This window comes from Diabrotica undecimpunctata, chromosome 10 (genome assembly GCF_040954645.1).
Source record: "Diabrotica undecimpunctata isolate CICGRU chromosome 10, icDiaUnde3, whole genome shotgun sequence".
Taxonomy (NCBI): domain Eukaryota; kingdom Metazoa; phylum Arthropoda; class Insecta; order Coleoptera; family Chrysomelidae; genus Diabrotica; species Diabrotica undecimpunctata.
Window position 1 is genome coordinate 20,776,748 of NC_092812.1, and position 12,526 is coordinate 20,789,273.

At 33.8% G+C, this 12,526-nt stretch overlaps 1 protein-coding gene across 1 annotated transcript in view; it reads right to left on the reverse strand.

Annotated features, from left to right (window-relative positions):
• Positions 1–12,526, reverse strand: part of mGluR (metabotropic Glutamate Receptor) — a 720,415-nt gene that overhangs the window by 540,268 nt on the left and 167,621 nt on the right. Inside the window, exon 4 of the mRNA XM_072546856.1 lies at positions 1,593–1,602. Coding sequence (XP_072402957.1) covers positions 1,593–1,602 — 10 coding nt within the window. The remainder of the gene's footprint in view (positions 1–1,592; positions 1,603–12,526) is intronic.

The following is a 12,526-nucleotide window of genomic DNA, read 5'->3' on the forward strand; positions in this document are numbered from 1 at the left end:
TGAAAATAGTGAAAACTATAGTTTTCAGTGCTGAATTTGTAAAATAACTACTGACCAAATATCATTCTGTTGACTGGTCTAACGTCCTGCCGCATTGAACTGTATAAAAACCTATAAATGTTATAAAGCAAAATAGTTCCAGATGACTGAATTTTAAATAATGTATACTGGTAGTTAAATGGGACGAGAATTTGATGGTTATGAGAGATTTAAATGGCGCAATGAGTAGAGTATTTTAGGATTTCATATGCGCAAACATTTTTGAATATACACTGGACTTAGTCACATAATTTGATATTCTGAAAATGTTTACCACGTGCAGTTCACGTACTATGTCGGATTTTAATTAGTAGGTTTAAGATAAGCGGATTTTAATAATTAAAGTGTAATATTGTATTAAACATAACACACATGTTTAGTTTAAAATGTGGCTTATAAATTATAATGATTATAATTTTCTTCCTGTTAAAAAATTTATGGTATTGAAATTTTTTTAATTTGAATCCATTTGTTTTAAATGTTTTATAAGTAAAAGAATTCAAATGTAGGGCATACAGATTTTAGCAAGATTTTGCTAAAATTGTCTTAGGAGGTATTTATCCAATTTTTACGATGACATTAATGACATAAACCACAACAACTATTCTCGAAGAAAGTACGTGTTACCCAGAAAATAATATTATTGTTCAATTATTAATCTGACTAACATTTCGTTTAGTTTGTTGGCTTTCCAGTTTGATACTCCCAAGATTCTCAAGTCTTCCTCCACCTGATCCTTAAATCGTGCTCTGGGTCTGCCTCTCCTTCTTACTCCATCTATTCTTTGATTATAAATATGTTTTGGCGGCTCCATATCATTCATTCTCTCTATGTGACCTAGCCACCGCAGCCGGTTTATTTTGATGGACCTAATAATATCAGGTCTGTCATACATGCGATAAAATTCGAAATTATAGCGTCTATGCCATAATCGGCCCTTCTGTACTCCCTTATAGATATGCCGGAGGATTTTACGTTTAAAGCATCTTAAACGTTCTTCATCGCTCTTTGTCATCGTCCATGTTTCCGACGCGTAGGTGAGAATGGGCTTGATAAGAGTTCTGTAAATCACTAGTTTCGTTCTTTTTGTAACTAGGCTTGTGGTTAAAAATTTTTTTAATCCATAATAGGCTCTATTTGCCAGATATATCCGTCTGTTAATTTTTGCACTTACTGCATTATTCTGATTCTTTTGTGAGCCTAGGTATATAAACTCTTTTACTCCTTCCAAAGTATATGTTCCGATTGTTAGATCTTCGGGTTGTGCTGCTTGTATATAATTTGATACTTTCATATGCTTCGTCTTACTAGTGTTAACCTCTAGTCCCATTCTTTTTGTTGCTGCATCAAGCGCCTTGCGTGATTCGACCATGTTCGCCTTTCTTCTTGCAATAATTTCGATGTCATCGGCGTATGCTAGTAACTGTACGCTGCTATTAATAATAGTTCCTCTGGTTGTTATTCCAGATTCTCTTATCGCTTTCTCTAGTACAATATTGAATAGAAGGCATGATAGGCTGTCTCCTTGTCTAATTCCTATCTGAGACTGGAACGTTCTGGACTCTAACTTTACACTCGACTCTTGAGAGGGTCGCTTTCACCAATTTTACTAAGTGTACTGGTATGCTGAATTCTATTATGACCTTGTACAGTGCGTTTCTTTCAACACTATCATAGGCACATCTAAAATCAACAAACAGGTGATGAGTATCAATGCCATACTCATATGTTTTTTCCAGAGCTTGCCTTAGAAGGAATATTTGATCGGTCGTTGAACTTTTTTTCGAAACCCACACTGATATTTACCTATTATGTCTTCACAATTTACTTTACTTTTAGGAGGGTTATTCCTCTGTAGTTGTCACATATTGTTTGATCTCCTTTCTTGTGGATAGGTACAATTATACCTACATTCCAGTCTTCTGGCAACTTTATTTGCTTCCAGATCAGTTCTACTAGTATACATATACAGTATGTCAGGTTTTTTTGCCATGTTTTAACAGTTCTGAAGGAATGCCACCTGCCCCAGGAGCTTTATTTTCTTTCAATTTTTGTATAGATTAGATGACTTCTACCTCTGTTGGGATGTTATGTTTCTCTCTTTCATCGTCAATGTCCTCGAGTTGGATTTCTGATTCGTGGAGCTCTGTCTCACCTCTTATATTTAGCCTTTCCTCGAAGTTTTCTGCCCATCTTTCTAGTATCTAGTCCTGATCACCAATGATCTCCTCTGTTCTATTTCTAATGATTGATAATCTAGGTTTGAATTCTTTCCTGTTCTGGTTAATCCTCTTGTAGAACTTTCACGTTTCTGCTTGTGCCTTATAGTTCTTTAGTTCTTTTAGTTGGCTCTCTATATGCTCTTTCTTCTTTTTTTAAGTATTCGTTTTCCTTCTCGTCTCAGCTGCCTATACTCTTTCTCTGTTTGTCTCGTTCTTTGCCCTTGGAGTCTTCTATATGCCTGATTTTTTCTTTGCGTTTGCTTGTGCACATTCCTCATCATACCAGTCTGACCTTAGTTTTTTACGTTTTTGCTTTCCGATAACTTCAGTTGCCACTTCTTCTAATATGGCTCTACACTGCCTCCAATAGTTGTTGATATCTTCAACTATAACATCCGTGTAGTCTTCCAGCTTGCTTTCGAGACTTTCCTCTCATCTATTAGCTATCTCAGGGTTCTTCAACGCTTCTGTGATTCAAGAATACAACACAACTAGTGATATAATACAAGCCGAATTTATAGGACGAATATATTTTAAAAAAATATCAATGTCCTTCGAATATCACAGTGTTGAAAAAATTGTGAAAACATTGGAAAAAATGCAAACGGCAAACGTTGTCACAAATAGTATCTGTTTTCTCACATAACTCGATTTGCCAGGAAACGAAAAATTAGAGTACAACCTACAAATCTAGTTTGAAGAAAGGATAAAGGACTAAAAGGTCAGAATCGCTTACAGCCTGGAAGACCAACCACTCTGGAAAAAAACAGAAAAAGAACAAACTTTACAACATTATTCTAAGCATAGAATAAAACGAGTCTAGTGTGCAAAAAACACTATCTTAACTCTGATCAATAACTTACACAATACACAAACTTACAATATACAGTGTGGTCCATTAAGTGCGCAACAAATGGTATTTTTTTAATTACCCCATTTGATAAGTATTTTCATAAGGATTTCAAATATAAATATCGTACTTATACTTATACCAATCGAGAGTTTTTATTATACCAACCACAGTTATTATAAGCTATGTATTTGCTTTTACAGGAACATTTGCGAGAGTGTAGAGTTCTGTTAAATATCGTTACAACAAACTGAACTGAAACTAGCGGTCACCTAAAAAATGTACCTCTAAGTAAATTAACAAATACGTTTCAATTTGAGAAAAGGATATTCAAAAGTTATTTGGTTATTGCTATTTTGGATACGTATTAAATCAGAATAATAAAAATATGCAATTTTTTGAGAATAATACAAAATTTTCCAAAATATAATATAAATTCGAATAGCAGGCCATGACTTCGTATTTTGGCTCAACTTTTAATTCTAAATAACTTTTCCTAATAATTATTTTGCTAACATTTTTGAAATTAGGGTACTTTAGTCTTGCGTAAGTATTATATTTATTGGCTTGCCCTGTATACTATTTGACTTAAAGCCATTCTAAGTGTATCTTAAATGTTTATAGAACATTCACCAACTTTTGGCTGAATTTAAAATTTAATTTAACAAATAAAAAAAAGTCCATTTGTTGCACACTTAATGGACCACACTGTAATTTAATAGACCACACGATTTAATTTTTAAAATATAACTAAATTTTAAGATATAATATTAAATCCACTTAAGTAAATACTCGATTAGTTTTACTTACATGACTAAAACAGCTGACAAAAAAAAGCTGTCAGAGAAGCTAAAAATGAAAATCTGGAAGAACAGTGTGAAGAAATCGAGATATTGGAACGTAAGCACGATTCCTTCAATCTCCAAAAAACATCAAAGAAGCAGAAGGCATCTATAAATCAAAAAGGCCGGGACACTTAACAGACGGAATGGAAATCCAATAGTTGATATTGAAGAAACAAAAACAACATAGATGAACTATGTGACAACAATTCTTTGAAGACGATAGAAATGTCACTATCACACAAAATAAAAATGACGATACCGGACCACCTATTCTCGAAGCGGAAGTAGAAGCTGATATAAACAACATTAAGGAGGGAAAAGCCGCAGGACCAAATGAGTTCTACTCAGAATTTTTGAAAATTATGGATAAAGACGAAGTAAAACGACTTACTTTGATCTTCAACAATATATATCTAAGTAGAAAGATATCCCAACAGTGGCTAAAATCAACTTTTATAACAATCCCTAAAAAACCCAATGCCAAAAAATGTGAAGATTATCGAATAATAAGCCTTATGAGCCATCTCCTGAAAACTTTTTTAAAAATTATACATAAAAAAATATATAAAATGTATGAAGAACACATTACAAACACACAATTCGGTTTCAGGGATGCATTGGGTACTCGAGAGGCACTCTTTGCATTACAAGTTCTCTTTCAAAGATGTAGAGACGTGAATTGTGATATATATGTGTGTTCTGTTGATTACCAGAAAGTGTTCGATAGAATAAAACATGACAAACTGATGAAAATATTAAATTCAATTGGTCTCGTCAGCAGAGATCGCCGTATAATAAACAATATCTATTAAGAACAAACTTCAGCTGTTAGAGTTGGGGATCGGTTAAAAGACGACATAAAGATAAAACGAGGTGTGCGACAGGGATGTATATTGTCCCCATTATTGTTCAATACATATTCAGAGCATATTATGAACCTAGCGCTAACGGACATAGACGAGGGAATAGTTAAACGGAGAACGATTGAACAACATAAGATACGCTGATGATGCTGTCATTTTTGCAGACAGTCTTGAAGATCTGCAGACACTTGTCTTCAGGATGGCAGAAGTAAGTAGCAGGTTTGGGCTTGACTTTAACATCAAAAAAAACCAAATACATGGTTATAAGCAAAAATAGGATACGACCTGGTCAATTACTAGTTAACCAATAACCTATAACACAAATCACCAACTTTTGTTATCTGGGTGCAAACTTAAATGAACAGTGGGACCAATCGACGGAAATTAAAATAAGGATCGAGAATGCAAGATCAGCTTTCGTCAAAATGAAAAAAAATTTTAACAGCCACGATATAAAATTGGAAATAAAAGTTCGTTTACTAAAATGCTACGTATTCTCCATTCTTTTATATGACGTGGAGTCATGGACCTTAACTGAAGCATCACTGAAGAGACTCGAAGCATTTAAGATGTGGTGCTATAGACGCATGTTGAGGATTTCCTGGATAGACAGAGTTACCAACGAAGAAGTACTACATAGAACGGATAAAGAGCCCGAACTAGTCGTAACCATAAAACGTCGCAAACTAGAATACCTGGGCCATATAATGTGCAATGAACAACGATATGATCTACTTTGAATCATACTTCAAGGTAAAGTGCATGGGAAAAGAGGTCCAGGACGAAGAAGAATATCTTGGCTGCATAACCTGCGAAATTAGTTCAACTTAACTACTAGCGGACTTTTTAGGACAGCAGTCAACAAAGTGAGAATAGCCGTATTAGTGTCCAACATTCGTAACGATAGGTACCATAAGAAGAAGAACTAAAACAGTGTAGACATTTACTCAATATGTAATAAAAAATTTCGCTTACAAATCATACACCAATACAGTTAATTTCTGTACCGTAATAGAATAGAATATGTAACTAATATTCTGACACTAAACAAAGACTACTCAAATTAAGTCACCTCCATGACTGAATTAGTCTAGTATTTGTAATATCAGGGTCAGATAAAGACTCGGATGACTCTATTGCAGAATCATGACCTTGAAAAGAAAACTTCAAAACAGCGTTTTGCTTCATGTTCGTCTAGTTCGGAGGATATCAATCTAGAAGATTTTGGTTGGTCAGAACTCGAGGTCTGACAGATGCAAAGACAAACCATATTTTAAAAAGATCAACCTGAGAAAGAAGAAGATGCTACCTGCATGAAATGGAAAAATAACCCACGATTTCAAGACAAATTCGAAAATTTTAAATTTGTACAAAATTTTGGATTTAGCTTGCTTAACATACAAGAGGCAACCGCTGTCGAAATATTTAAAAAAAATGTGTTAAAAAAAATTAAAAATCATTTTAAAATAACTTCATATAAATATAATGTCGGATTTTAAAAATTATAAGTTCAAAAATTGTATTTTTTTTTATTTCAACTTGAACGTGCTCGGCTACTATGGCCACTTACACAGGTACTATAACATGAATTTTCATTACACAAACATTAAGTGTTACATTAAGAATATGTTACAATAATACGGAATGATAATAATATGTTATACAATGTCTAAATTAAAATCTAATTATATTTTTTGATATAAGTTTTAATCTCTAAGGAATTGTAGCACGTACTTCACTTTTGAGTTTGTATTGTAATCTTCTGGCCGAATGTTGATGGCATTCAGTGAGAATATGTTTGATTGTCAAATATGATTGGCAGCTTTGACAAGAGGGACGGATGCTAGAGGATATTAGGTAGCCGTGTGTGAGTTTTGAATGTCCTATCCGAAGTCGTCTTATCACAATGAGATCTCGTCTTGAGAGGGCTGAGTAGTCAAATGTAGGCTGACTGGTTATTGACGGTTGTATTTCGTGTAAGATCGAACGGTTAGAGTTCCAATGCTGCCGCCAAAGGAGTCTGGTTCTTCTTTTAGTATATGATTTTAGGTCCTTACAAATTTGAATTTTATCGGTGATTTCAGGTGATGCTGTAGCAAGTTTAGCATAGTGATCTGCAGTTTCATTGCATTCTATACCAATATGGGATGGCAGCCAAATTATGGTAACTGTTATGGTTTGTAACAAGATAATTTGGTAAGAGTCTAGGATCTTTTGGACGATTGGATGATCAGTAAATATATTTTTGATAGAATGGATTGGTGCTAGAGAGTTTGTGCATATGGCAACCTGCTTATTAGGTGGAGATATATGGTTAAAAGCTTGCAATATACTAAATAATTCGCCAGTATGAACGCTGCTGACGGCTGGTATAAGTGATGACTTAATTAGTGAATGAGAGGTTGTAACAGAGCAGCCTACTCCTGTGTCATTTTTTGAGGCATCGGTGTATAATATTAGGTCGTATTTATTTGTATTTATAATGTCTTTAAATTCATTTATAATGATCTCTTTTGGATGTTTATTTTTATCGAAGTTGGTGAGCCAGGTTTTAAGTTTGGGCGTGGACATGATCAAAGGAGGAGATGGGGGGGATACAGAGGAAGGGTATGTGTAAGAGAGATATTATTAAGTGTCTGTGCTAAAATTAGTGGAATAGGTTTTATTGGTGGTAAGGAATTGGTATTGTGTAAATTATACGTGGCCATTACAAATAAGGGATGCACTGGATTAGAGGGGTTAGCTGATACCAATGCTGCATAAGAGAGTAGCAGTTGATTTCGTCTTATACAAAGAGGAGGTTCATTAGCTTCGCAATAAAGATTATCTACAGGACTAGATCTAAAAGCGCCAATACAAAGACGAAGGGCTGTGTTGTGAATTGAGTTTGGAAGGTTAATATATGTTTTGGAGGCGGATATATTTGTGACAACCATAATCTAGCTTGGAGCGTATTAGTGATCTGTATATTTTAAGAAGTAAGTTTTCGTCAAATCCCCATTAATGATGTGATAGAGTTTTTATTATGTTTAGTCTTATACACGTTTCTCCTTTTATTGTAAATATATGTTGCTTACAAGTTAGTCGTGAGTCAATTGTTAATCCGAGAAATTTGTATTGTTTAACAACAGGAAGAGGACATTGTTAATCAAAATAAGTGGAGATAAGTGGAGGAAAAGTAAAACATTTTAAGTTTAACTTTTATATTTATAGGTACTTTGGACGAGATTTCCAAATCAGCAAATATTAAATATCGCTTTTTACGAAATGGTAGTTACAGTAAACAATTGGAAGAGTCCATTTACGTGACGATGGGTGACTGTTATACAACATGTAAACTTTTTTAATTTTATTAAAATCTATAAAAATAATAAATAACAAAATTACTTTATTTAATTTTAAACATATTTTAAATTTTAAAAATAAAGAGAACATAGTATGATGCTTCGCGCTAATCTACAATCCGCCTACTGTACCATTTTTTTTTTCTTATAACAGTTTACATTGTATCCTTTTTTATTTTTTCTTTGGCTACAACTGGTAAATATTTTCGTTTCAAATTATCACTTATGTTTACATTAATTCACACAAAATTGTAACGAACAAAACAGTTAAGCCTTAGCAATTGTGAGTTTGCTGTATGTTAAATCTACTCCAGAGTAGCTGTACATAATATATCAGTATCATTACCATGATCGACAAATTTTGGACAGAAGATGCGATAAAAAGAAGTATTATTCTTTTTAGCGTTTAGTTTTATATATCACCCACCTTTTATACCGTTTCTTAAAACAGACAAGTTTTAGCTTAAATTTTTAAACATGAAAACGGACCATCCTATAAGTCACATCTTCTTGCGAATTATTTAGATGGAAAGGGTTTTGGTCCACTTCTCATTTAAAATTCTGCTTTTTTCATTTTAACTAAGCCCCGTTATTCCAATAAATAATCATTTTTTATTCAACATTGTTAGTGGATTAAAAATTCACATTCGGATTTTGGGATTGATGGGACTAATGAGACTAATGGGATTTTCCGCCATGCTCATGAATGAAATACTGAACCTTGTCATGCGGCGTGTTGTAAAAGGGAACAAAAGATAAACACTTTAAGAAAGGATTACTCATCGCAAAAAAAATATTTTTATTCAATAAAAACTTTAGTGAAATATAATATAAAATTCCACTTTAGTCGCTAATGATCACGTGACTGCCTTTGCCAGGTACTGACTATGTTTTTCACGTTTACATCTCAATTATTGGTTAAAAACTACACATCTAATTATTTTTTTCTTAATTCCGCGTTTGCCGATTGTTTATGAGAACATAACCTCCAATACCACTGGAATCAGATCAAAACCACCATGTAAGAAACAACCAAAAACTATAAAACTATTATTAAAGGCAACCAACAATGGATGACTGATGAAATCTTGATACTAATGGAAAACAGACGAAAACAAAAAAATTAAAATCCAAAGAATAAAACAAACTTAATAAAGAAATCGTAGGTCAAATCCGGGATGAACAATAAATGTACAGTACAGCAGCAAATGTCTGGAAAATGAGAAACTGCACAAAAATAATGTTACTTTAATATGCACAAAAAGTGCAAGAAATTACTAGATCATATAGGTCAACTTGTGAGGTGGGGAGAATATGTTGAGAAACTATTTTATTACAAAAGAACAGAAAATCAAATGAAAAATATGTCTTATATATATACACAGTTTTTAGGCGCCACATCCATCCGGTAGGGATCTATGGAGGAGTATCACCGAGCCGCAAGCCCTTATCTCTTGCCGTACTGCTCCACCATAGTCCGATCACACACCAGCATATTCTAGTCTAAGCTGCAGATTTATCTAGAATTTTAAACTGCTGCGTTAGCCTTTTTTTTCTGTACACCGAGCTGGAGCTCGAACGCACATCCACTGAACCATTCGACATTGAAGCGAATGAGAATCGGCCACATAGCCCGCTTGGCTATCTGATTAAAAATATGTCTACTGGGCCAAAAATAACCTTGAATTAAATGGAAAAAGCTAAAAAAACTAGTAAAGAATAGGAAATGAAGCGGGCCAGTTGAAATTCCTATCAAAATAGTCAAACTAGTCGACCATAAAGGTAAAAAAACCTCTTCAATAGAATATACGAAACAGGGCATATATCAACCGAGTAGCTTTTGTCAACATTTGTAATGGTCTTTGGAATGGAATTTTTTTAAAGAATACTACACTCGAGAAGTGAAACACGATGTGGTTTCAGAAACATTAGAAGACCTTTTGAACCAGAGAAGCATTAGTCAATCTGCAGGTCATGCTAAACTATGTAAGGATACAGACTCCGTATTATTAAAAATTTATATATGTAACGTCGCCATGCAGGGTATCCATTTAAAACTTTAATATCACACCAACTTTTTAACAAAGATTTATTTTTTTATTTTTAAATGCACATTTACAATCTACTCATAAACAGTACATTGAGTAATTAGTATATGTGATGACAATATTAACTTGTTTTGAGTACCGTTCAGTAATAGTTCTCCATTTTTACCTATGTAGCCAGGTCTTCTGGCCAAGTCCTCTTTAGTCTTCGTTCCTCCATTGGTGGCTTATATAATGGATAATTTGGCTATGGTGCGTTGAAATAAGAATTTTGGTCTTGTTGGCTTGAATTGATATGACAACTTTTACGGTTGGTACTCCTAGGTCATTGTGGATGGTTGCATTGCTCACATACCAAGGAGCGTTAGCTATCATACGTAGTGTTTTTGATTGGAAGGTCTGCACAATTTTTGTGTTTAAAGGCTTGCTACAGTCCCAGAGTTCTACGCCGTAAGTCCATATTGGTTTTATTATGACTTTGTAAAGCAGTATTTTGTTCTCCAATGACAGTTGTGACTTTTTGCCAAGTAACCAATTCATTTGTTTTAATTTTATATTGAGCTGAGCTTTTGTGGCGTTAATGTGTTGCTCCCAGGTGAGCTTTCGGTCCAAATGCAACCCAAGATATTTCACACAGTCTCTAGCAGGAATGGAGGTATTATTTAGACTAACTTGTGTATAAGTACGTCTTATTGTACATGTTTTAAATGTGATTTGGGCTGATTTTTCGTTATTGACTTTAATTTTCCATTTTTTCAACCAATTCTTTATTGTACACAAGTAATTTTGCACTTTTTCAGACGCTATGTATGGGTCTTTGAAACTAAAACGGCTGTATCATTGGCAAAAGTCGCCACTGTGACGTTATCTGTAATAGGTATATCAGCAGTAAAGATTAGGTACAGGAAAGGACCGATGACACTTCCATAAGGAACTCCGGATTGGATTGAGTGACAATTTGAGAAAGCATTATTAATTTTTACTTGGAACGAACGTTCGTTAATATAGGACTTCAAGATAAAGTGCATATCGCTAGGCAGTAGAGATTTTAATATATGTAACAAACCGTTGCACCAGACTTTATCAAAAGCCTGCTGAATATCGAGAAATACGGAGGCACACATAGTGTTTTTTTTCTTGATTTTATTTACTTTCTATGTTTTGAACTTGTTGTTTGTCTTGAACTTTGAACTAAGTTTTCAATGAAGTCGCTTCTGGAAACTTTTTCATTCATGTTATTAGCTTTATATAAACAGCAGGCATTTATCGCAGACATATTTAGGAGATCATAAAATATGATCATGGGCCATCGATTGTGTTTCTTGCTACATTGTATTTTTCACACAGGAAAATACAAATTTTACAAGGAAAGAGAAGCATAGGGAGGCGTAGAATGTCATGGCTGCGCAACCTGAGAGAGTGGTACGGATGTACATCAAATGAACTTTTCAAAGCAGCCGTCTCAAAAGTCCGAATAGCTATGATGATCCACACCTATTTTAGTATGATTGTAAAAGGTAACGATTTCGGGTTTCTTCTTATCACCAGTTTTCGGGTCAATCGCATTATCATTGTACGTTGAAGAAATCGATAAAACAGCCTTATTCTTTAAGGACAACAGGAAAACATGGTTAAATTTTTCTGAAAACCAAAAAGTGAAGTTCGTTCTTCTCTATTTTTTTAGGTATATTTCACGTTTATTCTTTTTTATGGTACCAACGTAAGTTAGTTTTTTCTCTTCCAATAGCTTTTTTGTTAGCGGCACACTGGTAAACTAATTGTCCCCAGTTATGTTGCGGTTTGTTCCTTCTACAGGGTGTAGTAACCTCAGTACTATATCTTCATAAGAATTACTCAGCTTGTATGATCCTTTGGGTTGTGTTCCAACGTAGGTTTTTTCTATTGACAATTCAGACATACATTATACATTTTAAAGTAGACGACTTTAAAATGATATTGCCAATATTGTTGAGTTGCGCTCCTGGGACAACTTTACTTATAAGATAGTTCATTCGATTACATGAAATCAACTCTAACTTGAGAATATCCATCAGAAAAGATCATAGCATGTAATTCGTCTTTAAAAAGACAAATACATGCCATGATGACAGTAAAATTCTCCTGTTAGTGATTCCATAGTAAATTATGAGGAAAAACCGACATGGTAAGTATTTGGTCGTGCATTTAGTTTACCTTCAATAAACACCAAATTCTGATTTTATGTGTTTATTATTTAAAAAACATAAATGGTGTATGCTCTATATGTTACTGACTTACTAATAATGGTATTTTCCTTTTAATAACTTCCTCTTTCAATA